This window comes from Crotalus tigris, unplaced genomic scaffold (genome assembly GCF_016545835.1).
Source record: "Crotalus tigris isolate CLP2741 ecotype Arizona unplaced genomic scaffold, ASM1654583v1 scf7180000019478.12717781048:2074007, whole genome shotgun sequence".
Classification (NCBI taxonomy): Eukaryota; Metazoa; Chordata; class Lepidosauria; order Squamata; family Viperidae; genus Crotalus; species Crotalus tigris.
In genome coordinates, this window is record NW_024097560.1 from 1,417,819 (window position 1) to 1,445,467 (window position 27,649).

The following is a 27,649-nucleotide window of genomic DNA, read 5'->3' on the forward strand; positions in this document are numbered from 1 at the left end:
CCTCTCGGGCTGCTCCGGTTGCCGGTCCCCGGAGAGGGAAGGGGCGGGCGCTGCGAGGCTTTGCGCGTGGAGCGGAGTTGCCCGCGGGGACGAGCAAGGAGCCCGCCGGCTGCTCTGAGCGGCTTTTCTAGGGACGGGCGGCGTTCCCTCCTGGGCAGGTCTGTTTTCTCGGGGAGGGGGCCGAGGCTGGGCTCCCAGCCTTCGGGTCTTCCTGTAGCTTCTGCCCGGACGAGCCCCGGACACGGCGCCCGCGCCTTGCTCGGCTCCACTTTTGAATACTGCAAAAATCAGGCACACAAGGACGGTTCCCTTCAAACTGTACATAAATGCGCGCATGTGTGGTTTGTTTGCAAAGGAAAAGATAATCTTAACGCACAGTGCTTCCAGTCCACTTTTATTTTGTTTCGATTTATCTTTGCCAGCAGCAAACGCATCTTTGGGAGATGCTAGAAGCTGTTAGGGATTTTAGAGCTATGTGTGGTATCCAGCAACCTTTGGAGGCGTACAGCAGTTGTCAGTTTTTATACTGGCAAGTGAACTTTACCCCAGTTAAAGAAACTGCCCTATTCGGCAGACACCAGAATGCCTGGAGCGGTGCCACTTGGCACCGGCTGCTCCAGTCTCCCAGGGCCAAGAAAGAAATTTCCATACAAACATAACACAAGGGTGCGATCTTCTTTCAGGCTGGGAAGCGTTGAATTCGGGTGTGCTCAGTTTTGAGTGGATTTAAGGTTGAGATGTAAGTAGCACAAAAGCCAAAATATTTATGAGGTGGTGCACCAGCAAAGAGAGAACTTGTTTTGAGCTGCTTTTTCTAACGTTTTGAGCTTGCACTTTGTCTCAGGCAGAAGGCTTTACATCAGTTTGCTGGCTGTAATAAAGTTGATTTAGTTATTATTTATTAGTAAGTTTCTACTCATGAAGACTTTGCATGTATTATTGGTGACTGCATTTTGTTTGTTAGAGGCAGAACTACCGATCTGCTAATTTGCTCAGCACTAATGATGTTAACATGCAAATAATTGTGTGTGTTGCGTGGTTGTCTATGTCCAGGCAGGATCCAGTTAATCTAACATTCCTGGACTTGCAGCTGCTGAGGAGCAGTAGCTAATTCGCTTGTCAGAAAGTGAGTTTTTGTAGAAAGTGTATTAATGGACTAGAGAAAGCTGGAAAAGAGGGCAGTTTTAATTAGTTAAAGCAGCTTTAGATAATTCATTAGATGCTTTGCATGATTTCAGTCCCTTAAAATGTTGATTGTTGGTTGTAGTTACAAAAGTGGTTGTTGTTGTTGATCCCTCGGCCGGTAGGAGAAAGGTCACTTTCCTAGATGTTGGAATGTTGGAATTGCAGGCAAGGGTCTTTCAGGGTGGAGGGAGGGTCTCGCCAAAAGGGGCTGGCTTCTGGTGGGCCAAGGGCCGGGGCGTTCCTCCTCTTCACTTTGGGGGTCTTGGGGCAGGACCGCAGCCAACCCAGATGCTGCTAGTGGAGGGTAAAAATAGCAAGCTCCTTTATAGCTCAGGCAGAGGAGCTGCCTGGGCAGCCAGAATCCGGGCCTTGGAGAAGGGGGGGGGATGAGGTGGACCTTCTGAAGCTCTGAGCATTGAGGTGCGTTTGAGTCCGCAGCTTAAGAGGCAGAGGAGTGACTTCATATAATTGTGTGACTTCATAATTGTGTGGGAGCCTAACTCGCTCCATTTCTACCCATGGCCTCTTTACTCAGCAGCAAAATCCCACTCTTGAGTTGTGAAAGTATTGATGTTTGAGCCCCTGAAAGCTCGTGATGGATGCATTATTGAAAAGGTTAGTATATGTCTGAGCAATTGGCCGCAAGCCAGGAGAGTCGGGCTTGCCCTTCTGCTTGTTAGGTGCGTCACACGGTGCCCCTTCTCCAGGGTCCAAGCGGTCTCGTGCAGTTTGAGGGAGGGGCATCCCCTTCTCTTCTACAAAGTTGCCGCCCTCTCAGGTCCAAGGCCCCAATTCCGAGTCCCCAAACTCCCCGTGCGCCCAAGTATTCCTTCCCCCACTGAGTGTTGCTATTCTCTTGTTTTCAGGATTCCTGAATGGTTCTGCTAGCGCTCGTGGCCTTGTTGCTTGGACTGTGGCTGGTCTGGACCATGATGGCCAACAATCCTCTACTTGGTTTAAAAAAAGCGAAGCTTGAGCAGCCTGTCCCAGAGCAGCTGACCACTCCCAAAGTCCAGCAGCTGCCTTCCAGCGGGTTCCTTCCACAGTTCCCGGTGGATGGGAGGGAAGCGGTGTCTTCAGAGCCCAGCCAGGCCCCTGCAAGCCCATCGCACCAGCCCCTTCCAGGCCCCCAGGCGTCCACCGACCCCTCCTGCCAACTCAAGCCCCCCATTCCTCGCTCTTCCTCCGACTGCGTGCTGTCTCCGGCTGCCGATTCCTCCAGGCCTTTGAGCCGGTTTGTCCGATCGTCCTCAACGCAGCTCTTGAAGCAGATGCACTCCCTGTCCTTTGAAGAGCAGGCCGCCAGTCCTGCCCAGAGGAAGCAGCAGGCCATGGCCAAGTTTGTGCTGGGCTCCTTCGAAGACAATTCTTCCGATGAGGAGCTTGTAGCCGGAGGAGCCTTTCCGAGGAGCAGGAGGAGACGGAGAAGCCTGGCCTGTCCCGGTTCATCCTCCTCCGCGGACTCAGATGCGAGCATCGTCATGAGGTAGGCGACATGGCGTGGCTGGTTCGGCCTCTCTGCCCCAGCCCTTCGGGAGGAGCCAATCCAGGGAGGGTCAAGGCGGGCCCTGTCTTGTTTTCCCAACATTTGGTTAAGTGTGACTTATTTCAGGAGACTTTTGGATTGAAGCTTCTGTTCTGCAGTCCCCTTTTTAGTAGCCACATTTTAACCATTTTTGTTTGTTTGTTTTCAGTATTTGTATCATTGCCATTCAAACTTATTTCCTATTTATTTATAAAGAGTGGTTGACTGCTTCTGCGTACAAGTTGAAAACCTGTCAGAATGCACGATGTCATGAATTAAAAGGCAACGTGTATAACTCTGAAAGATAGATTGGTGCAATACGGTTTGAGTTTGATAGGCAAAACAGTCCCTGCAAGTTTCAGCAGCCAGAATATCCTGATATGATATTCAAAGGAATATGCCAGCTCCTCTCAGGTAAATGCACACCAAGCTACATTGGTCTCAGGTTAAGCTGCCTTAAATGCAGTGGGGTGCCTTTAGTATTTGCCCCGTGGCTTCTTGGCACATTGTTCTAAAAATGCAAGTGGTTGAACTTGGGAGTTTTCTACTGCGCTGGAGAAAAGGAGCAAGTAGTGCTCAGGAAGATGGAACTCCATGAATTCTGTGACTGTCTGATAACATGCTTTAAAAAAACAATGGAAAAGCTTATCTATCTGTGTCATTTCTCCTGGTTGACTCAGTAATCTGAACAAACCCCATTTTGGCTTCTGTCCTAATGTGTTAGATTTACCCCCACGTGCTCTTTTACTCTCTTTCAAGTATTACAGACGTCCCATATTTGGTGTATTAAAGCCAGAAAGTGGCTCTGCCGGGACAGTCACTCTATCTGCAGCAATTGTGTTTAGGTTTGCTGAAGTCCTGGGCCAAAATGTCCGGGCACCAGTCTGAGGAAAAGTGGTAGAAGGTCTCGACCTCTCTCGCTGGATGGGGAGGGAAATCTTCAGCCCGGCTCTTGGATCTGCAGTTCTTTGTGCAGGCATTAAGGACTTAACAGTGATTGGTCTTGGGATGAAAACCAGAACAGCCTGGTATTTCCCTCTCTGAGAAATACTCCCAACCCTTTTATAAATGGCTTTTTGAAGTCTGGGAATCGATGTGCAAACTGATATCTGATATCGTGAGATCCCCGGAAGCCATAAGTCCTTGAGATGGGAGTGCAGAGAAATATTGGCTGGTTCTTTCCATTGTAGATATATTCTGTCCCTTTCACGCCCACCGCATACTATTTTATGTGTTGATATCTTCCTTTTTCACTTTCCTTAAAGGCCTTTGCCTGTACAACCAGGGCATAAAATACAAAGAAAACAGATCAGTTGCTGATGCTGTTGCAGTGCTGATAATGAATGTTTATCAGCCGTCTGAGCGCCAGAAGCTGCTTGGGATCAAGGGCCAAGGATAGTTTTTCAGTTGATAACTCAGGGGTCTGGAGACCGAAGTATTGTTGTTTTTATGGTCTGTCACACAGCCGGCCAGATATTTTTTCTCCCTTGAGCCACCTGGGGGTGCTGCTGGAGAGCTGTCGCCCACGGGGAAGGGAAAGCCAAGAGGGGGGGGGGGAGTCACAGAAATGGAGGAGGAGGAAGAGGCAGCAGGGCTGGCCTCCGACTCTGTTCCTGCCTGCCTCTCTGGGGGTCCCAAAGCCGCAGAAGAGGAGAGGAAGAAGCAGCAGACCGGAACTGGGCGCAGCAGCCTGGAGGTCAGTACCGGCCAGCAGGATTCTGACTTGCTTTGGGTCTGGGCGGCTGAAGCCTCCAATCTGCTCAGCAGCATAAGAGGAAAGGAGAAAGGGGGCAGCTTAAGATAACCACACAATCCTTCCTTTCTCCTGTTCTGAGCTTGTGCAGAGTCCGGCAGGGAGGGGAAGATGTTAGCAGCAGCTGCTGGCGGCCCTTCCTTCCTTGTCATTTGGGGGCTGAGAATCGTCTCCTCCTGGGAGGGGGCAGAGAAAGCAGCTACCGAAAGGAGGGAGTAAATAACGTTTCTTGGGCAGGTGTTTCCAAATGCTCTAAGCTTAGATGCCCTTTTGTCCTCCAGCCACCAGAGACGGGCACAACTGTTTGAGGAGAGTCTCTCAAAACAGTTTCAGAAGCAGATTTCTTCTGAATGAGGTCTTCACTTTTCAGGGGTGGTTTTCTAAGGATGTTTCCATGAAATGATACCCAGCCAATTTCAAAAACAAGCCCATCTTGCACAGCTAAGCATTGGAAGTATTCCTTCCTATCCTCTTCGTAACTTTTGCCTGCCCTAATCCATTTTCTCTTTTGGAAATACGGAGCTTTTGAAAGATCAGCAGCCTAACAAAATGTGTTCCAGAGGGAAGACAGATGGTTAGTTCATTAGATGGGTGTGTTTTGTGTTAGATGTGTCACCTTTTACCAAAAGCCTGTTAACTGAAAAGGTGGGAGGAACACTTGACATTTAAATGTCAGGGCAAGACATACAGACGAGAGCAGACAACTGGTGGCACAAAGTGGTGGAACAATTTCACCTTCACTCAGGAACTTGTTCCGACGTCTTCTGCCCCCCTGCTTGACTGTTGTTCTCCAGCAGTCTCAGTAAGAGCTTCCGAGTCATCTGAGGTCCGTCTTGTATTCTTCCCTGAGGAACAGACTCAAGCGCTATGGATTGAGCTTACAGAAATATTTCCGCCTCCTTCCAGAACCAGCATGTCAGGGATGTACCTGGTTAAGAAAGGGCGGGAGCACAGGAAACTGGACCTCCACAGGGACTTCACGGTGGCCTCACCTGCTGAATTCGTGACTCGTTTTGGAGGAAACCGTGTGATTGAAAAGGTATTGGCCACCGAAGAAGCAGCGATGCTCCCCTTTGACCCTTGTGATGCAGCTGGGATGGCTGCCTATTAAGTATACTTCCTTGATGTAAAGCCCAATATGTGTAGAGAAACTTTATATAAAGTCAGGCAGATATTCCAGAAGCTTGGTGGGAAAGCTGGATTGTCTAACTCGTCTTCTGTGCGCCGGGAGGGCAGGGGTCTCTCACTGAGCCCTGATCCTCTTTTGGGAAGCTCCGTTTCAGCCCCCTCTCCACTCTGGCGGGGTTCCTGGGGAGTGACCGGCCTGGGCGTGCCTTCTTCCCAAACCCAGGTCCTGATCGCCAACAATGGCATTGCGGCCGTGAAGTGCATGCGCTCCATCCGCAGGTGGGCCTACGAGATGTTCCGGAACGAGCGAGCCATCCGGTTCGTGGTGATGGTGACCCCTGAGGACCTTAAAGCCAACGCAGGTCGGTAGCGGAGGCCTTCGCTGCTTCCCCCAGGGCCTGGGATGGCTCTCCACCCCTTGACTGACAACCCCAACCCTCTCCTAGAGTACATCAAAATGGCGGACCACTACGTGCCTGTCTCCGGGGGAACCAATAATAACAACTACGCCAATGTAGAACTGATTGTGGATATCTCAAAGAGAATCCCAGTGCAGGTAAGCAGCCGGGTTCTCTGTCCATCCTGGGCTGCAGCAAATTCTGTAGCAAAGAATGGGTGGGAAAGTGGGACGTCTGTAGAATGGGTGGAATAGAACGTATGAAGATATAGAACTGCCGAAGTGATCCCTTTGGGATCTGGTGCAACACATCACTTAAACCTTCTTTCCTAGGCTGTCTGGGCTGGTTGGGGACATGCCTCGGAGAATCCCAAACTTCCAGAGTTGCTGCAGAAACACGGGATTGCTTTCCTAGGTAGGTGTTTTCTCTTGGCTCTGTGTTGGCGCGTTCAGCTAAGCACCAGCTGGAATAGGAAGACGCTGGTCTCTGCCACCTGCAGACTCACCTTTCCCCAAGTGGTGTTGCCAGGCCTGAATCTGGGTGTGTTTTCCATGCAGCCTCCCTAGAAATTTCACCCCATGCTTTGTTCTTGCTAAGTGAAAAATAGATCTTTTTTCCCAGATTTCTGGAAAGAAATCTCATCCCTTAGGGCAGAGATCTGTGTTTCTGCCACTCTGTAAAGCCCCCGCTAGCTTTCCTACCAGACTAGAGGGACCTCCTTGGGCGATCAAGGTTAAAGTCCTGGCCAGGAGAACAGGTGCGAGTGACCTCACAGTCGGTGCTTCTAATCCTGCCTATGTATAGCCAGGCTGCTCTGCTTTTGTCTGGGCCTCCGGCATTCCAGCCGAGCTCACGTAGGCCTCTCCCAAATGTATTTTTCCCAAATGTCAGCTGACCCTCTTTTCTCTGGTTACTAGGCCCACCCCGTGAAGCCATGTGGACCTTGGGGGACAAAGTGGCTTCCACCATTGTGGCCCAGACCATCCACATTCCAACATTGCCGTGGAGTGGCAGTGGTAAGAGGACTCCCCCCCCCGCCTTGCTGTTCTCTGCCCGCTTTTGACTTGGCATCTTGCAGCTTCCATCTTGGCCACTCCAGGTCTCACAGGATCGAGAAAGGGCTGCATGACTGAAATCTCTTCCCTTTTCTTGCCTTCTGATTTATCCCTTGCATTACTTTGGGGCACGATGGAGCCTCTGCTTCGATCATGAAGAAATAGCTGTTGCCCTCAAAGTTTTGTTGCGGTTTTTTTTTCTAGACTTGGTTGCTGAACGGACCCAAGAGGAGAAGCCGCAGGCGGAGACCCTCACGGTTCCCTTGGAAACCTATCAGCGGGGCTGCGTGTGGGACGTGGAAGAAGGCCTAGAGGTAACTGGAGGCATCCTGGATGCCTTCTTAGGGGTTAAAGTGTTGTTGGTAACAATATTATGAGAGAGGGAAAATCGCAGAGGCTTAGGCAACGAGGCATGGAGGAGGAGAACAGGTTTTCTTAATTAAGTTGTTCTACCTTTGGGCTTCCTGTTGGATCCTGCACTGGCTGCAGAATGAAACAGAGCAGGCAGATTTTTGTTCCTTAAAAGATTCATGGCCCTCCTTCATGGAAGGGGAGAATTGGCAAACTCAGTCCTGTGTGAGTCTCAGCTTGTGTGGAATTTTAAGCGTAGGACATTATTTTTCCTGCTGAATACAGTAACAGATAAATGGTAAAATTTATTCGTGTCCGAAGCATCAGGGAGCTACAGAGATTACGAAACGGTTGGCAGCCACGCAGGTCGGTTCGTGCTACTTCATCCCTACTAGTTTAGGTATTAGAGGCCAAGCATACAATCTAGCTATTGAGGGACCTGCCCATTTTAGCAGGTGGCAAAGCCGAAAGCCTCTCTGCACTGAATGCCAAGGTTGCACGTCATTTGGCTTTGGAGCAGGCCTGGCCAGGCCCATTTTGAGGAAGGCTGAGTTCGCCTGGGCAGCTCAGGCTCAGGGCTGGGATTCCAGAGGAGCCTTCTTCACCCCTTGCTTCTTCCTTCCCTCCTTTCTCCTCCTCCTCCTCTCAACTGTCAGGCGTCCAAAAGAATCGGCTACCCGGTGATGATCAAGGCCTCCGAGGGGGGCGGCGGCAAAGGGATTCGAATTGTGGAAGGGGTGGAGGAGTTCCCTGCCCGCTTCAGACAGGTAAAGGAGGGGCTGCTCTGGGGTTCTCCTGGGCCAGATTCCCCGTCATTTTGAGGGTTCCCTGCACCCGTGTGGCCCCTCTCGTTCGTGTTCCTCCAAAGAAGGTACCGTCGTAGTTTATGAAATCCTCTTTCCTCAGCTTCCTTTCAATGCCACACTGAGAGGTAATCTGGTTGTTTGGCTTGAACTAATTAAGGGATTTTTATCCTTGTACTCTTATAACCCGGAGTGCTTTCCCAATGCATAACTCCCTGGGTTTTAGCCAGCTGTTTGGAAGCTCTGGACAGTCGGTGCTCCGTTTGATTTTCTTGCCCTTCGTCCAATAGGTGCAGAGCGAGGTCCCCGGGTCCCCCATCTTCGTGATGAAGTTCTTGCAGCACGCCCGCCACCTTGAAGTCCAGGTCCTGGCTGACCAGTATGGGAACGCCATTTCCTTGTTCAGCCGGGACTGCTCCATCCAGCGGAGGCACCAGAAGATCATCGAGGAAGCCCCGGCCACGGTGGCACCTCCGGCCGTCTTTGAGCACATGGAGAAGGTGCACATCTCCTGCCCTGCCCGGAGCTCTGCGTGAAGCCCTGGCAAAGAACACAGACCAGCTATGGATGTCATTTCTTGGAAGGGAGCCCCAGAACAAGCACTCAACGTGGAGGGCAGTTTGGCCCTTGCAGCATTCCACTCAGTGCTGCTCCTCTGTTGTGCTCTCTTTCTCCATGTGGCTGAAGATGATGGTTCCCCTGTATTCCCCCCCCCCCCCGTAATCTTCTGATTGTGCTATAAGCTAAATTGGATGTGAGAAACCTTGACTGGCCCCGAAATAACCAAGGGAGCCTCAAGGATAGAGGGAGGGGGGATTTGAATCTGGGTCTTGTTCCTCCCTGGGGCTTTTCTGACTAAAGGAGAATGTTTATAGCTCAGGGTTTCTGTTGTGACTGTTTGTGACATTCATAAAAAGGAAGAGCTTTTATAGGCACTCCATAGCATATGGTCTACGCGTATAGTAATGATTTATTTGAGATTACATCCCCTGCTATGTTTGGAAATACAATCCCTCACTCCTCGGGAGCCGTCGAATAACCTCCCAAGAAGCTGCCTCTTTCTGACCCAGCTCTGTTGCGTTTTCTGTCCTCAGTGCGCTGTGCGCCTTGCCAAAATGGTCGGCTATGTCAGTGCCGGGACAGTTGAGTACCTCTATAGCGAAGGAGGGCGTTTCCACTTCCTTGAGCTGAACCCTCGCCTGCAGGTGGAACACCCTTGCACGGAAATGATTGCTGATGTCAACTTACCGGCTGCTCAGCTCCAGGTATTTTGTGTTCCCAAGTCAGTTTCTCCAGCAGCAATTCTGGAGAGTGTCAGAGAGAGAAGAACTTAGCCTATGTTGCAAATAAGCCAAGCAGTTTCTTTGTAAGCACCTTCTTCTCCAGAAGAAGCACCGAGACATCTAACGAATTCTTCTCGACGTGTTTCTCTTTCTGTTTTTTCCTTCTTTCAGATTGCCATGGGGGTCCCGTTGCACAGAATAAAGGACATCCGAGCTCTCTACGGAGGGTCCCCCTGGGGGGACAACCCCATCGCTTTCGAGGGCCCCAAGAGTGCTCCTGTTCCCAGGGGCCACGTCATAGCAGCACGAATCACCAGTGAAAATCCCGATGAAGTCAGTGGAGTTAAAAATCTGTCATCTCTTCCTTTTAAGGAGGGCAAATGCCTAGAAAGGCTGGGTGACCCCATAGCTGGCTGGGCTCTAGCTTGCCGTGTAAGAGGATAGAATCCTTCTGTTAAAATGGTGGCAGACATCTCTAAAACACATTGTAGATATTAAACAAACCTCCCCATTCTTATTTGTTTAAAGTATTTGTTCTCTGCCTTTCTTTTCCATGTTCTCCCCGTGACTGCTTCAACTGATAACTAAAAATAACGAGCATGGCTTAGAGCAGTAGTGCAAATATCTAGTGCAAGTAAAGGGACATGGTGTAAAAGACCACTGATTATTTTTTTCCCCAATCAGTGCAGATTCTGGTGCTTAATTGGTTTAAATGGCCACGAAGGAGACAGTTTGTTTCCACCAGGCCTAACGGACCAGGAGGGGCCTTTAGATTAATTGCTGCCTGCTCAGAAGCCTTCTCTCTTTTGGGTCTGGGGCAGGGCCAGGCGCTGCCTGTGTGGCTCTTAAGTGCTTTGATGTGGCCTCAGTTCTGCCAAAGGTGAGCGAAGTCTGCCTTTCCTGCCCCCCCCCCTCACCGTTACCTGTCTTTTGCGCTCCCCCTGCAGGGTTTCAAGCCCAGCTCTGGCACCGTGCAAGAACTGAATTTCCGCAGCAGTAAGAACGTCTGGGGATACTTCAGCGTGGCGGCCACCGGTGGCTTGCACGACTTTGCCGATTCCCAGTTTGGACACTGTTTCTCCTGGGGAGAGAACCGTGAGGAGGCCATCTCGTCAGTATTGTCTTCTCTTGGGCTTTCGTGGGTGATGGAAACCTTGCAGGGGCTTTCCCAGAAGGCAATTGGGACTCTCCATTGGCTCTCTTTTTATGGGAGCCACTCCTGGGTTCTACTTCCTGCCTTCCTAAAAAGACCCAATTTCACTGGGATGGTCGCACATCCCAAAAGGAACCTAATCCTGTCAGCTCACCTCCCTTTGCAGGGGCGCCATTTTCACACAGACCCCACCCCGGGAATTGAAACAGGCGGCTAGAGCAGGCTGGGGCTTTATGCATCTGGCTTCTTGGCTTTCAGAAATTTGGTGGTGGCTTTAAAGGAGCTGTCCATCCGTGGTGACTTCAGGACGACGGTTGAGTACCTGATTAAGTTATTGGAGACAGAGAGTTTCCAGACGAACGAGACCGACACCAGCTGGCTTGATCATCTGATAGCTGAAAAAGTGCAGGTAGCAAATCTCAGAATTGCACTGCTGGGCAGATTTGCCCGAACTGATGCTTGCATCCCTTGAGCCTTCCTTTTTCAAAAGATTCCTGAGTCTATATTTTCTGTTTTAGATGCCACATTTTTTAATCTGGATTTACTCTTTATTTATGTTTGGGAACCTTTTGCATTGAAAGACTCATCAATGTATGAGCAAAGTGAGCAAATTCTTCTGCCATTGGCAGGCGGAGAAACCAGACACGATGTTGGCTGTGGTCTGCGGTGCCCTTAACGTGGCAGATGCCTCCTTTAGGACCTGCATGGACGATTTCCTGCATTTGCTGGAGAGGTGAGCCGTCATCCAGGCCTGACCGTTTCATGCAACCCATTGCGCAATCAGCAGATCTCTGGGAGACGCCCCACAAGTGTAAACGCTTTAAAATGTATTCATAATAGAGTTCCACCGATTAAGATGTGCTGGGGTGATTTGTGGAAAGTTGTCTTCCTAATATCTAGCGTCTCTATTATGTTTGTCAGCCATTCTGGAGTCTCTTAGAAAGAGTTACAGAGGACGAACGTGATGTGTTCCTCTGAACAAATTTGAGAACCCTTTTCTGACCTTCAACAGAGAATTAACTGAAAGGCTCAGGAGACTTGTTGGTTCAGAAGTGTAAAGGCTTGGCTGGTTTTTCAGGGGCCAAGTCCTGCCAGCAGCCTCTCTCCTGAATATTGTCGATGTGGAACTTATTTACGAAGATACCAAATATGTGCTTAAGGTATGCTTGGCCCAAATTTTCATTGACTGAAATGAGAAAATTCTTTTTCCGGTAGAATGGGAAGGGAGTTGTTGAATTTGGCCCTCCCTCCCCCTTTTTAAAAATGAAATAAAATAAAAAAGCAATCAGCATTTATGTCTGAACCTGCCTTTGGAAGGAAAGCAAAAAAGGCTGTTTCTTTTCATTTCCGTGGCCTCGGGCAGGTGGCCCGTCAGTCCCTGACGACCTACGTCATCATAATGAACGGCACCCACATTGAGATCGACGTGCACCGGCTGAACGACGGAGGGCTCCTCCTGTCTTACAACGGCAACAGCTACACCACGTACATGAAAGAAGAAACCGACCGGTAGGTGATGAAATGGGTCTCCTTCCAGCCATGCACAAAAGCTCACACTTACTACGTATCCCAGACCTCACAAACCCACTTCCTTCCATTGCACAACCGTTTCTTAATCTCTGTGATGGGCTACTTGAGCAAGAATGGAATGAGGGGACCCGGGAAGTGTCCAGTTGATGAGCTCGACTGAAAGGAGCAAGGTCCGAGGCTCTCTCTTCTTCAGAGAGGGAAAGCCAGCATACAACAACGTTTTTATATTTTTTCCTTTTTATGGCTTCTTCATTCTCGGCTTCTGACCTCCAGATACCGCATCACAATTGGCAACAAAAGCTGTGACTTTGAAAAACAGACAGACCCAACCTTGCTCCGGGCACCCTCTGCAGGAAAGCTGCTGCAGTATATGGTGGAGGACGGGGGCCACATCTCTGTGGGCCACAGCTATGCAGAAATGGAGGTAACGCCTGCTCCGGCCGGGGGGGGGGGAATCTAGATTCTTCACGGTGGAAAGTGGCTCCCACTAATCGGCTCCTGACTTTAACGTGCCTATTTTGGGAGCGCTCTGGTTCTGCTAGCTGGCTGGCAGTGAAGCGACCAGCTGGCTCAGCCTTTTCCTCCTTCGGACCCTCATGCTGGACAGCTTAGCTTTGGTCCACTTGCCGGACGCTCAAAAGCATAATGGATGATGTTAGGATCATTTGGAAACCACTGACCACATGCAGGTCTGTTGCTTTCCAAACAACAGGTGATGAAGATGGTGGCCTCCTTGACAGTGGAAGAGTCGGGCATCGTCCACTACGTGAAGCGGCCGGGCACGTTGCTAGAGGCCGGCTGCGTGGTAGCTCGGCTTCAACTGGACGACCCCACTAAAGTCCACTTGGTGAGCAACAGAGCGGCTGGAAGCCACTTGGGAGAGAGCAAAAGCCGCCTGGCAGCGCTCGGAGTTTGCCAGACACCCAGGAGGGATCCAGGAGGCCACCTAGTGCATCTCCTCAGGGCTGCTCTTGCCCCCCAGAAGCGACTGGGCTGCCTCCTGTGTGTCCAGGTGCTTCTGGGGACGAACAGCCTTGTGCTAGAACTCCTGTGAAGTCACTTCCAGATCACAGGAAGCTCCAGGATGGTGGATTTTCTGGTTATAACGTTCCGTTTATTTTTCATGTTTTGCCTCTCTACCCGCCAATGCTTCCCCCAGGCTCAGTTGTACATGGGGGGGCTCTCCCCTCAGCCGCCCCTGCCCATCCTTGGCGAGAAGCTGCACCAGGTCTTCCACAACATGCTGGAGAACCTGCAGAATGTCATGAACGGCTACTGCTTGCCAGAGCCTTATTTCTCCGCCAAGGTAAGACGTTGCTGGGGTTTTCTTTTTCACCTTTGCCTATTAAAAATCGCACTTGGAAAAAGCTAGCTTGGGATATCCTGAGAATACATTCCTGACCTCAAGGAAACGCTTGGAAGATTTTGCTTCGACTTGCAAAGAGGAGGAGGAAGGCCTTGAAAGATGGCAGAATGAGCTGCTCCTAAATCGATGCAGGTTGCAGAAGGAGAGACTAAAGGAAGAGGGGAGCTCACTTCCCTCCATCAGCCAGAAAAGAAGCTGCTTCTGTGGGAAAATCCTAATTTCCCCCTTCCAGCCAGTCTCCATTGCTAATCGCCCCAAATCTCCTGAGCCGAAGGGAGGCCCCTTGCCCTCCCATGTTCGGTTGTCTGCTACCACGCAGAGGTCCGGAGCCCCCTTGCTTATGCCTTCTGTGGTTCAGTCATACGATCCCTGAATCCTTGAACTTTTTTTTTCCAACTCAGATCAAAGAGTGGGTGGGTAAACTGATGAGGACCCTCCGGGATCCCTCTCTTCCCCTGCTGGAGCTGCAGGAGATCATGACAAGCACACTGGGCCGGATTCCAGCTTCTGTGGAGAAATCAATCCGAATAGTGATGGCCCAGTACGCCAGCAACGTCACCTCGGTGCTCTGCCAGTTCCCCAGCCAGCAGGTGAGGGTGGGGGAGTGAGAAAGACTGATGATACGGGCCCGCTGGGGAATTCTGGAAATTGAAGTCCACGTATCTTAAAGTTGCTAAGGTCGAGAAACACCGGCTGCTATAAAGGATTGTTTTTTCCTGGTTCTCTTTCTCTTCCAGATTGCCAGTATTTTGGACAGCCACGCAGCCACCCTGCAACGCAAAGCTGACCGAGAAGTCTTCTTCGTGAATACCCAAAGTATTGTGCAGTTGGTTCAGAGGTAGGTTTGTGTGCTTGTCCTCCATCTTTGGGACAATCACATCGCAACACTTCCTGCCTGAGCATCTGCTGGGAGAGGCAGCCTCTTTCGTTGCACTAGCCGAGCTGAGCTTCCTGCCTAGACGCCGGCCTGCTCTGGTCTAGGCAGGCCCTGAGCCAACAGTGAAGAAAGCAGACAGTGTTTCTAGCAGCCATGAAGGTGATTTGAAAAGGGGAATGCATCCTCCTGCATTGATACTCTCTTCAGCAGGGCTCCTGCAGTAAACAAGCTGAACAGATTTTCTGCTTTTGTCACAAAAATTGTGCCCCAAATGACGAATCATTTCCGACCCTCTTGCCCCACTTTCTCCATCGTTTGCTGCCAAGACTGGCAAGCGACTCGTGCACAGCATCTTCTCTCCTGCCTCCTGATTTCAGGTATCGCAGTGGCATCCGAGGCCACATGAAGTCGGTGGTGCTGGACTTGCTGAGGCGATACTTGCAGGTGGAGACCCAGTTCCAGCAAGGTAAGATGGAGGAGGAGGAGGAGGAGGGGCTGGCAATGCCTCCTGCAGAGCTTCCCGGAAGAGGGCAACTTCTCTGCAACTCGCCTCTCCTTGGGTCTCCACTCTCCCTCCAGCTCATTACGACAAATGTGTGATCATCCTGAGGGAGCAGCACATGCCCGACATGACCCCCGTGCTGGAGTGCATTTTCTCCCACGCCCAGGTGGCCAAGAAGAACCTCCTGGTGACCATGTTGATTGTAAGTTGAACAGGAGGCGCTTCCTGGAGAGGCTGAGCAGGAGAGGAGACCTCTGGCCCCTCTCCAGCCACGCCCCTTCCCCACCCGGCCCATCCGGGAGGTCAAGCCGGGGAACGCAGCCCTTCCTTACCCTTCCAGAGAACACCAGCACAGTGACGCAGCTGAACAGTTGTTTTGTTTCTGATGCCCAGGAGCAGCTTTGTGGCCGAGACCCGACCTTGACCGATGAGCTGATGGCCATCCTGAATGAGCTCACCCAGCTCAGCAAAACGGAGCATGCCAAAGTGGCCCTAAGGGCCCGGCAGGTCAGGCCAGGGGTTGCCAGTCATCCTGGCTGATTCTCCCTGACTCGCCTGGGTGGGGTGGGGGGGGACTCTGTTGACCCAGCCCTCCTTTTCCCCCAGGTGCTGATCGCTTCCCACCTCCCGTCCCACGAACTGCGGCACAACCAGGTGGAGTCCATCTTCCTCTCGGCCATCGACATGTATGGGCACCAGTTCTGTCCTGAGAACCTAAAGGTGACTTCTTGAGCATCCAATTCCCTCAGAATCCGAGGTCCGAGCCACCTCCGCTTACTCGGCGTGGGTTCCATCTTTTATAGAAACTCATCCTTTCGGAAACCACCATCTTTGACGTCTTGCCCACCTTCTTCTATCACGCCAACCAGGTGGTGCGCATGGCAGCCCTGGAGGTAAGGAGAGATCTGGAAGGCTTTGGTGACCTCTCTCTGGCCAAGGGGGGGGAGTGGGCGAGGGGAGAGGCTTTGCCATCAAGCTGCTGAGTACAGAGCTGGAACCGTTTCCAGGGAGAGCGGTGTTGCCTGCTGGGGCTCAATGGTCACGTGGCCCTGCCGCAGGTCCTTACTGACCCTTGCCCATGATTAACATTGAGCTGCTGCCCCACTTCCTTACCCACAGTGCCTCCTTAATGGATGTGTCGGTGCCCAACCTCTGGGCTGTGCTTTCCCTTTGCCAGTTTTGTTTCTGCCTCTGTAGCCAAAGGTGGTTCTTGCTCTAAAACAGGAATCTCCAAATGTGGCAACTTTAAGACTTGTGGACTTCAACTCCCAGAACTTGTCAGCCATCCCTGCTCTAGAATTTTGCATCAAAACCATGCAGATAATCCAGAGTCCTGAAGTTGGACACTATTTTCCTGCTGCTTTGCTGATCCACCATCCTGCCCAATCCAAGTGGCCCTTTTGCCTGCTGTAATAATATCTGTGCACGGAGAAAATCATGAAAAGGCACCTTGGCCACAGATTAGCCAAGATTAGGTCTTGCTTCTTTCTGTCCTTCCAGGTGTATGTGAGGCGAGCCTACATTGCCTACGAACTGAACAGCCTGCAGCACCGCCAGCTGCTGGACGGCACCTGCGTGGTTGAGTTCCAGTTCATGCTGCCTTCCTCGCATCCCAACAGGTAGGGCACAGGTGCCTCGGCCTTTCCAGTGTTCACGAGGGGTTGGGGGAGGCCGAGGAGAAGCAGGAGAGGGTCTGCCTGGGAGAGGTTTCAGGATCGCTTGCTGGTCTCCTGGGGGGGAGAAGGCCGAGGGGTCTCAGTGGGTCTGTCTCGGAGCAAGGGGGCTATTTGTGTTCCTGTCTCTTTTCAGAGGAAGCAGCCCCACTCTGAGCAGGTAGCATAGCGTGTCGAGTTCTTTTGGCTCTGCAGCATGACAACAGTTACACAAAAACTCAGCTCCGCCATAACTGCCTCCTTGACCTTTCCCTTAACTGCCCCGCTCCAAGCCCTTTGGATTTGCTACTAACCTTCTGTCTGAGAGCATGTGAGGGCAAAACGGGCCCCTTGCTGGACCCCTGTAGCAAGTGGGTGATGGAGAGTGGCAGGGGGCTCCCTTTTGCAAAGGGGCTGCCTTTTTTTAAAAGCCCCTTGAAAAGAAAAGCGCCAGTTCCTAGCGGCCTCCGGGCTTGTGTCTGTCCAGCTGGACGTGCCAGTTCTGTCAGCTGCTCTTGGCAGCAGAGGACCTCAGTTCTACGTCCATGAATTGGCGGCCTGCTCCCTCTGAGGTCTGCCCCCTTCCTTGCGCTTCTCCCCTCCCAGAATGTCCGTGCCGGTCAGCATCTCCAACCCAGACTTGGCCCGGCACAGCACGGAGCTCTTCATGGACAGCGGCTTTTCCCCTCCCTGCCAGAGAATGGGAGCCATGGTGGCCTTCGACAGATTTGAAGATTTCACCCGGTAGGTGGCCCTCCTGGGAAAGGGACGAGGGGTGGGGGGGCTCCTGGGCATGGCCTTGTGGCCCTCACTGGGGGGGGGCTGCATTGCTGTTCCGGTTGGGCTTGACTATGGGCCACTCCAGCTGCTCCTGTCCGGAGTTCAGTCCTCTGTGCTCTCCGTGGGCGAGGGAGCTTTCATCCCTTCTTCCTCACTTTCTTCCATTTGATCTTTCTTTTTTAGAATTGTTTAATCTCACCTTTATTATGTTTGAGATCTCTTGACTTGTTCTCCAACTAGATGAGTGCCAATTCATCTTGGACGAATGAGTTACCTGTTTGGGGGGGGGGAATAGAAAAACAATTTTTTTGGAAAATATCAGCCTGGTTTAACCTGTCCCTGCAGGTAGAGAGCTGCCAAGGTGAGGTTGCAGCCCTTTCGGTTCTTGATCCAGAGACGCCCTTGCAGGATTAGATTTAGCTTCTCAGTAGTAAGCTATTTGGATCCCAGACGTTACGTCGGTTTAACTTCTCACTCCGGCCTCTCATTTTTTTTGTGCCAGGAATTTTGATGAAGTCATTTCCTGCTTTGCTGAGCCCCCTGTGGAGAGCCCCCTCTTCAGCGAAGTGAGATCCACCTTTTATGATGAAGACGACAACAAAGTGAGTTCTTCTAGGCTGCAGACTTCTCTCTGCTGCCTTCTGGCTGAGCCTAACCTGTGTGGGGTTGTGGCTTCCAGAACGTCCAGGAGGAACCCATCCATATCCTGAACGTGGCCGTACGGTGGGCAGATCATCAGGAGGATGAGGAGCTGGTGCCGATCTTCAGGGCCTTTGCCCAGTCCAAGGTCTGTTCTCACGACACCCTGGCTTCCTCCCCTGGGCTGCTTGGCCCCCGGCTTGGCTGAAAGGACGCTTATTCGTTCGTTTGCCTGCGTCCGTGCTTTACAAGCGGGCCTTGGGAACCCTTCACTCGGCATGCCTCCTTCCTTGTTTCGTTCCTCTTCTGTCCCGGTGATAGGAGGGCAGTTGATCAGATTTCCTTCCGAGATTATTCAGGTATTTTGTCTTTTCTCATCTTCTTTCCCCATCCAGAATAATATCCTTGTTGACTATGGGCTCCGAAGAATCACATTTTTGATAACACAGCAGGTCAGTGAAAATGAATAAGTGAAATAAGCCCGTGAAATAAATAAATATGTTTGTGTGTATGTATGTAAAAGTTCTGTGTTCTGTTGCAGAGGGAGTTCCCCAAGTTCTTTACTTTCCGAGCACGGGATGAGGTGAGGGGTGACTTAATGCTTACACTATGCGTGATCTCGGTTTTAACACGTGGTGGGTGCAAGCGTAGCTTCAACATTAAGTCTCACAAGGTTTTGCGGCGCTTCCTCTCCGCCTCCTGCAGTTTGCTGAAGACCACATCTATCGCCACTTGGAACCAGCGCTGGCTTTCCAGCTGGAGCTGAATCGGATGCGCAACTTCAACCTGACCGCGGTGCCCTGCGCCAACCACAAGATGCACCTTTACCTGGGTGCTGCCAAGGTGGAGGAAGGCACCGAGGTCACCGACTACCGGTTCTTCATCCGTGCCATTGTCAGGCACTCCGATCTGATCACCAAGGTGAGTTTAGGGCTGAGTTGCAGGCAGCGCTTTCTGCTCGCGAGGGGCCCTCGGCGCTCTCTGAGCTGGGCTGTTTTCTTGCAGACGTTTCACGACCCAAACTAGGTAACCTCATCAGTGTGGTTTACCCCTACTCCCTTGGGGTGAAGCGACATGGCAGATTTAGAAGCCTTGCCTTTTTTCTCCCCCTTCCCTCCTCCTCCTCCTCCTCCGTCTTTCCTCGCAGGAAGCCTCTTTTGAGTACCTGCAGAACGAGGGTGAGCGGCTGCTCCTGGAAGCCATGGATGAGCTGGAGGTGGCCTCCAGCAACATCAGCGTTCGCACCGACTGCAACCACATTTTCCTCAACTTTGTCCCCACCGTTGTGATGGACCCCTCCAAGGTCTGGGTGGCTTCCTCTCTCTGTCTCTAGAAGGCCTGCCACGCTTGTGGCATAAGAGGTTCCTCCCCCTGACCGCATTTTGCTGGGCCCCCAGATCGAGGAGTCTGTGCGGTCCATGGTGATGCGATACGGCAGCCGCCTCTGGAAGCTGCGGGTCCTTCAGGCAGAAGTGAAGATCAACATCCGCCTGCTGCCGACAGCCCAAGCGGTTCCCGTCCGCCTCTTCCTCACCGACGAGTCCGGATACTACCTGGATATCAGCCTCTACAAGGAAGTCAGTGACCCCAACACTGGAAGCGTAGGTGCCCTCCAGCAGCTCAAATACTTCCAGCCTCCTCCAGCTTTGCTTTCCTTCTTCTCCCAGGGGTTGGTGGTCCTCCAGAGTTGTATTTCCCAACTAAGCTCCCCCCCAGGTGCTTTGGGTCCATACAGACTTCGTCACATGTTGAGGGGGTCTGGGAACCACGGCCACCTCCAGACCGTTTATGCGTGCATTGGTGAAAATTCTGGATTGCAGAGTGAATGCTGCTGCTTGATTGACTTGAATTGCCTGGTCCTTTTTTTCCCCCCGCTTTGTGTCCTGGGCTAGATTATGTTCCACTCCTACGGAGAGAAGCAGGGGCCCATGCACGGGATGCTGATCAACACGCCCTACGTCACCAAGGACCTGCTCCAGGCCAAGCGCTTCCAGGCCCAGTCGCTTGGCACCACCTACGTCTATGACTTCCTGGAGATGTTCCGGCAGGTGGGCTGGGTGGCGGCTCCAGGCGCTCCTCTCGCCTTGCTCTTTCGGCCATCTGAGTGGAAAGACACTCAGTGCAGCTGCTGTTCACTGGGCTTCCACTGTGACTGTGGACGGGCTCCAGATTTAATGTTCGAGAGGCCCCAGAGGAGAGATTGTGTGTTGTAGTTTGTCTCTTCATTGGAGCTCTGTCTTCCTGATGGAGAGCCCACTGCTCATCCTTGCAGAGAAGGATCTCCAGGTCCCAGGAAAACGTCCTCCTGTCTGCCGCTAAGGATCGTTCTGTGCGTCTTCCTCTTCCTTCTCAGGCTCTGTTCAAGCAGTGGGGATCCACTGAGGACGCCAGCCCCACCGACGTGCTGACTTACACGGAACTGGTGCTGGATGCCCAGGGGAAGATGGTGCAGCTGAACAGACTGCCAGGAGGAAACGAGGTAAGCGCCAAGACAAGCCAAAGCTTGAGGGAGAAGTGGGGATCGCCGGGGAGGCCTGAAACGGCTGGGTGCCCTTGCAGACCGAGGGACGTCCTGCCCCTTTTCTCCTCTGCTAAGAGAGTTCAGCGGCAGAATGGCAGAACGTCCTCCAGATTAAGAAATGCAGCTTGTTTACTCTGCTTTTGATCAGTTCCTCTTTCCTCCTCCTCCTAGATCGGAATGGTGGCCTTCAAAATGAAGCTGAAGACCCCCGAGTACCCCAAGGGCCGCGACATTGTGCTCATCAGCAACGACATCACCTACAAGATTGGCTCCTTTGGGCCTGCCGAGGATCTCCTTTTCCTGCGGGCATCCGAGCTGGCCCGTGCAGAGGGCATCCCGCGGGTCTATATTGCGGCCAACAGTGGTGCCCGCATCGGGTTTGCCGACGAGATCAAGAACAAGTTCCAGATAGGCTGGATAGATCCAGCAGATCCCTACAAGGTATGTGGATTACCGTGGGAACCCAGCGGGATTCCATCACGGCCGAATCGCCACTCGGGAAGACGAGAAGATGCCTTTGTTCTCAAGCGGAGCCTCCTTGCCTGGCCAGGGAGAATTCCATGGCTTTTCCAGGGCCTCCTCCGTCATGTCTGAAGGTAGAATAGCAGGCAGGTACGAAACACTGGCTCCTTAATGAATGAGCAGAGAGGCTACCGTTCTCCAAATCCTCATTGTGGAAGAGCAGGAAGGACTTACTGCCCCAAATCTAAGGGGGAAACAAGAAAATGTTTTTCCCCAGTTCCTGGTTCCTTTTTGAGGAGGACCACCAAAACGATCAAATTCTATGCTTATCTGAAGGCTTTCTAGCTGTCTCGCCTACCAGATTTATCCAACTAATCCTGCCCACCCCTCCCCTCTTTTCCAAAGGGATTCAAGTACCTGTACTTAACGCCGCAGGATTACACCAGGATCAGCTCCACAAATTCTGTTCACTGCAGGCATGTTGAAGAGGCCGGTGAGTCCAGGTGAGCAGGTGGCTCCCCTCCTTTCAGACTTTCTCTGCAGCGGGGGGGGAGAGCAGGGAGAAGGGGTGTGCGTGTGTGTGTGTGTGTGTGTGTATGTTCATCTTCTGCCTGCTCTCGTCTTCTGCAGGTATATCATCACTGATATAATTGGTAAGGAGGAAGGCTTTGGGGTGGAGAACCTAAGAGCATCCGGCACCATCGCTGGGGAGTCCTCTCTCGCCTATGACCAGATTGTCACCATCAGCATGGTACGGCTACGCATCCCTTTGTTTCAGCTGCGGTGAAAACGGCAGCCAAGAAACACTGTTCCAAATAGCGGCTTTTGCTTCCTCAGCCATAAAGTGGTTCCTTTGCTTCCGTCATGCAGGTAACCTGTCGAGCCATCGGGATTGGGGCTTACCTGGTCAGGCTCGGCCAGCGAGTGATCCAGGTGGAGAATTCCCACATCATCTTGACCGGGGCTGGCGCTCTGAATAAGGTAGGAATGGGGTTTGTTTGGGCTTCCGGTGTTGTCTTTTGTTTAAGTTTGCCTAAGAAAAGTGCCTTAAAAAAACAAAGAAAAGCTCCCACGTTCTGACTAGGTGCCAGCTGTGTGAGTGAAGAATCGGCCGGTGGGAAATGATGCCGGCTTCTCCTTGTATGGAAAACAATATATCCCCATTAAAAAGAACTCCCATTCGGAGGAGAGGTTGGTGCTGGATTACAGCTAGGAAGCTGCGCTTGGAGTCTGAGGAAAGCGCTGTTTTCATGAGCCTTTTCATCCTCCTTTGTGGCAGGTCTTGGGCCGGGAAGTCTACACTTCTAACAACCAGCTGGGCGGAGTGCAGATCATGCACAACAACGGGGTCTCCCATGTGGCTGTCCCCGATGACTTTGAAGGTGTCTACACCATCCTCCAGTGGCTCTCCTACATGCCCAAGGTACCTCAAGGGCAGTGGAGGAGTGCCAGGCTGCCGATTTGCAAATCCTCTCCCTCCTTCAGTAGAGGATGGTGAGGGCAATGGTGCCAGCATTTAAATAAGGAAAGAATTTGCTCTTGTGGATCCCTCGCCTAATATCTTACACTCAAGTTCTTTTATTTCATTTCAGCAGTCTTTCCAGCTTAATTGGGCCACAAGTTTTTTTTAAATTAAGTAATCTATGTATTATAATAGAAAAACAAGCAGCTTCTATAATTGGGTAAGAATGCATGAACTTTGCTTGTTAATGTCACAATCAGATTTTTTCAATTACTGGAAGAGCCCGTTTCTTCCCTCCCTGACTACCGCCACGTGGGCCACCTCTTTCTTAAAACTGGCCTTGAGAAAGGTTTCTTCTTACAGGATCATCATAGTCCATTGCCTGTTATCCCTCCAAGTGACCCCATTGATAGAGAAATTGACTTTGTCCCTTCTAAAGTCCCCTACGACCCACGGTGGATGCTGGCGGGGAGACCCCATCCGAGTGAGTATCTTACCACCCAGGGTAACTCTGGGCGGCTCGCAATATTCGTAGGCCTCTCCTGTGGATTCTCGTGGTATGTTTGGGTTTTCCCCTTCCTGAGTATTCTCCAGTTTTGCATAACAGAGCAGCAGAGGTTAGAGAGCTGCATGGTTTAGAAGATTTTGCCTTGAACTTTCTCTCCCTTTTTTTTTTTTTTCTCCATCTTGTTGTACAGCTGTGAAGGGATCTTGGCAAAGCGGTTTCTTTGATCACGGATCATTTGCAGAGATCATGCAGCCCTGGGCCCAGACTGTGGTGGTTGGCCGAGCCAGGTATCGGCAAAAGGCCGGAGCTGGCTGAGAAGCAGCTGGGAGCTGGGAGGGGACAAGGGAGCTTGGATCTTAACGTAAGTGGGAACTTCCTTTCCTGCCCCGGCTGGTGCATGTCTGCCTATAAGGCATAAGAAAGAGTTCAGCAGCCCCCAAATCTTTGTTCCCAAGTTTTAAAATGTTAAAATTCCTATGCTTGTGAAATATACAATGACATATTATTTATTGACTGGTTGCATTGAGTACGTGTATCCCTAAACTGAAGTCTGGACTTGTCTTGGCAGGCTAGGAGGCATCCCAGTGGGCGTGATAGCCGTGGAGACCCGGACGGTGGAACTTGCCATACCAGCTGATCCAGCAAACCCAGAATCAGAAGCAAAGGTTGTGCCTTGCAGAATTCAGAACCTTTTGTCTTGCAGGGCATCTTGTCAGTTTACCTGTCCATCTCTCTGCCTTGCGTTTCTCAAGCTTCCTAGAATACAAATCCACATCACATTGTCGTCTCCAGTAAAAGGACACCTCTGTGAAATCGTCCCTCCCCATACAATGTGTCAAGGACCTATTTTTGCATAATGCCTGATTGGTGTATTAATTCAGGGTGACCCGTAAATTTTTCCTTCTCGTCTTCCCTAGATAATCCAGCAAGCCGGGCAGGTCTGGTTCCCAGACTCAGCTTTTAAAACTGTCCAGGCCATCAGGGACTTTGACCGCGAGCACCTTCCCCTCTTGATCTTCGCCAACTGGAGGGGCTTCTCTGGCGGCATGAAAGGTACTCTTCCTGCACCTCCTCCCATCACATCAGTGGCTGCCAGAGAGAGAAGGTGGGGGTGACTTCTCGGCCTCTGGTTGCAGATATGTACGACCAGGTGCTGAAGTTCGGGGCGTCCATTGTCGACAGCCTCCGGCAGTTCAAGCAGCCAGCCCTCGTCTACATCCCCCCACATGCTGAGCTGCGGGGGGGCTCCTGGGTGGTGATTGACTCCACCATCAACCCCCTCCACGTGGAGCTCTATGCAGACAAAGAGAGCAGGTGAGTGCACGGCTGCATCCTCACCTTCTTTGTGGTCACGTCTTGGGGTGGCAATCCTGGGCTACTGAAATTGGCCTGCTCTCCAAAACATCTCCTAATCTGTGAGCTTCTGCCTGGCTAGAATGACAGCTACAGGTGTCTTTATTTTTGCTGAAGACCTTGAGACATTTTGTGTACTGATCAGGGTGTCAGTGGAAAAGGTTGTAAGTTTTCCTTACAAAAGCAACTTGTTCCTTAAGTTTGCCTGCTTCCAGGGCCCATGGTGAAATGCTGGCCAGAGACTCTGGAGGCCCAAGGGATCAAGACACACACACACACCGGGTTACCTGGGGGGAGGCTTGTTCTGACTGTCCAGCGCACGTCAGCACAAGAGGAGGGGCCGCTGAAGACCCCTCGGGAGCTTCCCTGGCCCATCCCAGTTGGCAAAAGAGCTCTGCTTTGCAGGGGAGGCATCCTGGAAGCGGAAGGAACCGTGGAGATCAAGTTCAGGAAGAAAGAGCTGCTCAAGGCCATGAGGAGGGTCGATGTCACCTATGCGCGGCTGGCGCAGCAGCTGAGTAAGCGGAAGGCCAAGCAGGCCTGCCCTGCTCCCCTTTCCTCCTGCTGCTGCTGCTGCCTGGTCTGCAGCTATTGGGGGAGCAGGGCTTCGGGTGGGAACATCGTCCTTGGGCTGGCGGGGCTCTCCTCCCCAGCCCACCTACCCACAAGCCTCAGGCTTACGGGGCCCTCCCAGAGCGGCTCCTTTCCGATCGGTCCTTTCTGTGTTCTGGGACAAGCAGGTTCTCCGGACCTGCCACGAGGGGAGCGCAAAGAACTGGAGCAGCAGCTGAAGAGGCGAGAAGATCACCTCCTGCCCATCTTCCACCAGGTGGCCGTGCATTTTGCTGACCTCCACGACACCCCCGGGAGGATGCAGGAGAAAGGAGTGATTGCAGTAAGCAGCCGGGCCTGGAACCCTGGAAGGGATTCTGCTTCCCTTGAGCTTCTCCCAGCCCAGCCAGGGGTCTTGGGGGCTGTTTGGGGCTTCTGGTCTCTCAGCCTCAAGTTCCTGAGCAGCTCTGCAGCCGAGGGGCAGGACTGCCCTGTTAACTGCCGTCTGGGGCCACTCGACTGCGCTTTCTCTGCAGCTCTGAGCTTTTAAGGGTGGAGAAAAACCAGAAAGGGCTCCTTAAGGGATTGAATAAACGCCAGGCATGTCTTGCAGAGGACAGGTGGGTTAGGAAGACCTGAGTCTGTGCGCAGTAACAGTTGTGGGAATGTGTCCCGCAGTGATTTGGCGTGTGGTCTTCCATTTCAGGACATTCTTCAGTGGAAGGACAGCCGCATCTTTTTCTACTGGCGGCTGCGGCGGCTGCTGTTGGAGGAGGTGGTCAAGGCCGAGATCCTGAGTGCCCACAGCGAGCTGAGCAACAGCCACATCCAGTCCATGTTGCGACGCTGGTTCCTGGAGATGGAAGGCGCAGTCAAGGTCTGGGAGGGGAAGCGGCTTCCCTCGTCTCTCACTGCTCTTGCTCTCCCTCCTTCCCAGCTGAGGGCAGCTCTCCATTTCTCCCTCATGTAGGGTTACCTCTGGGATAACAACCAGGTGGTGGTGGCATGGCTTGAGAAGCACCTGAGCGAAGAGGACGGAGCCAAGTCGGCCATCCAGGAGAACATCAGATACCTGAAGCGCGATTATGCCCTGAAACATATCCGGAAGTGAGTCCCCAGGAGAGTTCCCTTCCTGGGGGGGGGGTGTTCTCTGAGAGGGCCCATGGATCGGTCATTCCGGGGCATCGGAATTGAACGGTTGGGATGGCCTAGGAAGAGGCCTGGGAGCCCCGAGGGCATTTCTTGGAGCTGGCAGGAATCAAACACTTTGTATTTTCTGCTTCAACGAGAGCGCAGAATGAGTGCGTCCTTTGCTCTCTAGAGATCGTAAGATTTAGGCTGCCTGCATTGCTTCGGTATGCAATACGTGAAGAGGACGCGAGAGGGCATTTAAAGGCTTCCGATGAAAGAGGGAACTCTTCGTCTCCGGATGCTGAGATGCCAGGATATTACGTGTTTCCAAAGTGCGCCTCTTTACTGGCCTACTCGCTTCGACTTTTCTTCTTAATTTTTGCTTACCTTGAAATAGTTGCTGAGCAAAACACCAGTTGTGTTTGTGACTCACAAATTCAGAAGAGGAAATAAACTTTTTGCATTAAATCCTGGTAATTAAATCCCTCTTCTCTCTTTCAGCTTGATAGAGGCAAACCCAGAGGTCGCCATGGATTGTCTCATTCACATGACCCAGCACATCACAGGTGCCCAGAGGGCGGAGGTGGTTCGCCTCCTGACCACGATGGACAATCCTTCCCCCTCTTGATTTGTGGCCCTGGCAGCAGGAGAGGGGGCCAGCCCCTTGAGAAGCCAAGGAGATGGCAGCGGTAAACCGTCTTCAGTTGGTGAGCTCCGTCCTGCTGCAGCCTCGCAGTGCAGCCCTGGTTTGTCCTGAACTGGGACGGCCAGAACCTCCCAGTTCCCAGGATTTTCTGTCCTGCCACACTCGGCGGCCCATATTTTCCCCAGCCATCTGTGCCTACCGCATAATGTCCGAGGAAAGTGTTTGCATCACCCGGTTTAGAGTGCGTATGTTTAAAAGTAAGTGCATTTTCAATTATTGCCCAGGGTTATCTGTTAAATTAACGAATTCTCTTTCAAAAGACTCAGGACATGCTTTTTGAAATGGGTGTCGGAGAAAAAAAATGTCTACCAGCGAAGCCAACATGGGGTGGTTTGAGGAAACTCCCAAACAGGACTTCATTGCACTCCAATGCAACTGTCTAGACTATTCTGCTCACTCCCTGAAGCATTTGATGGATTGGTGGAAGGAGTGGACTTTGATATAGGGGCAAGACAATGAAAGTATGTGAAACATCAGATGCATAAAACACTTTAAACTGCCCCCCCCTTCTGCCCTCCGATCTTTTCTGAAGGAGACCTGGGACAGAGGAGGTGAAGCTGAAGGTAATTTACATTGTCCGGCAGGTCCTCTGTTGGGCTGGAGTTCTTGGCAGGCCCGCTAATCCTTCATGGGAGTGTGAGCGTCTCTGCCTCTGGCATTAATGCTTGAGTGCGTCTGGTCTGGGGTAGTGTTTCCCCCCCCCCCAGCAAGAAAATAGGGTTATAAACTCCTATTTCAGGGGAGGAAGAACCACATCACAAGATCTTGCTTTTTCTGGCTGGAGAGCTGTTAGTAAATCTGTCTTCTCAGGGAAGGGAGCCCCCCCCCCAGAACGTACTGCGGAGGAGGTGCAAATAGCTGTTGTTGTTGTTTTTTTTCAATAAGAGCAACTCTTTGACTTTTGATACCGACTTCAGCGTTTGTTTTACCTTTTGTGAGTTGGAGATTCATTAAACTAGTCTTGATTTTCTTAA

General features: G+C 51.9%; 1 protein-coding gene across 8 annotated transcripts; it reads left to right on the top strand.

The window, feature by feature from the left end:
- Positions 1 to 138: 138 nt before the first annotated feature.
- On the top strand, positions 139 to 27,649 carry ACACB (acetyl-CoA carboxylase beta). Of its 8 annotated transcripts, XM_039362698.1 has the most exons (55): positions 473 to 739; positions 1,724 to 1,800; positions 2,052 to 2,671; positions 5,370 to 5,502; positions 5,815 to 5,953; positions 6,038 to 6,147; positions 6,322 to 6,403; positions 6,907 to 7,005; positions 7,249 to 7,358; positions 8,052 to 8,162; positions 8,489 to 8,698; positions 9,293 to 9,463; positions 9,653 to 9,814; positions 10,429 to 10,592; positions 10,893 to 11,043; positions 11,264 to 11,367; positions 11,713 to 11,794; positions 11,998 to 12,143; positions 12,438 to 12,588; positions 12,877 to 13,011; positions 13,324 to 13,470; positions 13,932 to 14,120; positions 14,268 to 14,368; positions 14,785 to 14,873; positions 14,987 to 15,111; positions 15,303 to 15,416; positions 15,516 to 15,629; positions 15,713 to 15,802; positions 16,410 to 16,528; positions 16,719 to 16,742; positions 17,168 to 17,305; positions 17,844 to 17,943; positions 18,021 to 18,128; positions 18,376 to 18,432; positions 18,522 to 18,563; positions 18,686 to 18,901; positions 19,128 to 19,283; positions 19,378 to 19,581; positions 19,873 to 20,028; positions 20,334 to 20,459; positions 20,673 to 20,942; positions 21,369 to 21,466; positions 21,594 to 21,714; positions 21,834 to 21,944; positions 22,243 to 22,386; positions 22,789 to 22,909; positions 23,124 to 23,220; positions 23,502 to 23,598; positions 23,851 to 23,986; positions 24,070 to 24,247; positions 24,692 to 24,804; positions 25,024 to 25,181; positions 25,545 to 25,715; positions 25,809 to 25,945; positions 26,471 to 27,649. In XM_039362698.1, the coding sequence occupies exons 3-55, from the start codon at positions 2,061 to 2,063 to the stop codon at positions 26,595 to 26,597; spliced, it is 7,365 nt and encodes a 2,454-aa protein (XP_039218632.1). In that variant the 5' UTR covers positions 473 to 739; positions 1,724 to 1,800; positions 2,052 to 2,060; the 3' UTR covers positions 26,598 to 27,649. The 8 variants fall into 8 exon arrangements, with proteins under 8 accessions (XP_039218634.1, XP_039218632.1, XP_039218633.1 ...); XM_039362700.1 differs by lacking the exons at positions 473 to 739; positions 1,724 to 1,800 and adding an exon at positions 139 to 158; XM_039362699.1 differs by lacking the exon at positions 1,724 to 1,800.

Coding starts and splice junctions, on each gene's coding strand:
- ACACB (XM_039362700.1), top strand. CDS start 2,061: ATGGTTCTGCTAGCGCTCGTGGCCTTGTTGCTTGGACTGTGGCTGGTC. Junction 11,368..11,712: donor TTCCTGCATTTGCTGGAGAG/GTGAGCCGTCAT, acceptor CTGGTTTTTCAG/GGGCCAAGTCCTGCCAGCAG. Junction 18,129..18,375: donor GGGCCTTTGCCCAGTCCAAG/GTCTGTTCTCAC, acceptor TTCCCCATCCAG/AATAATATCCTTGTTGACTA.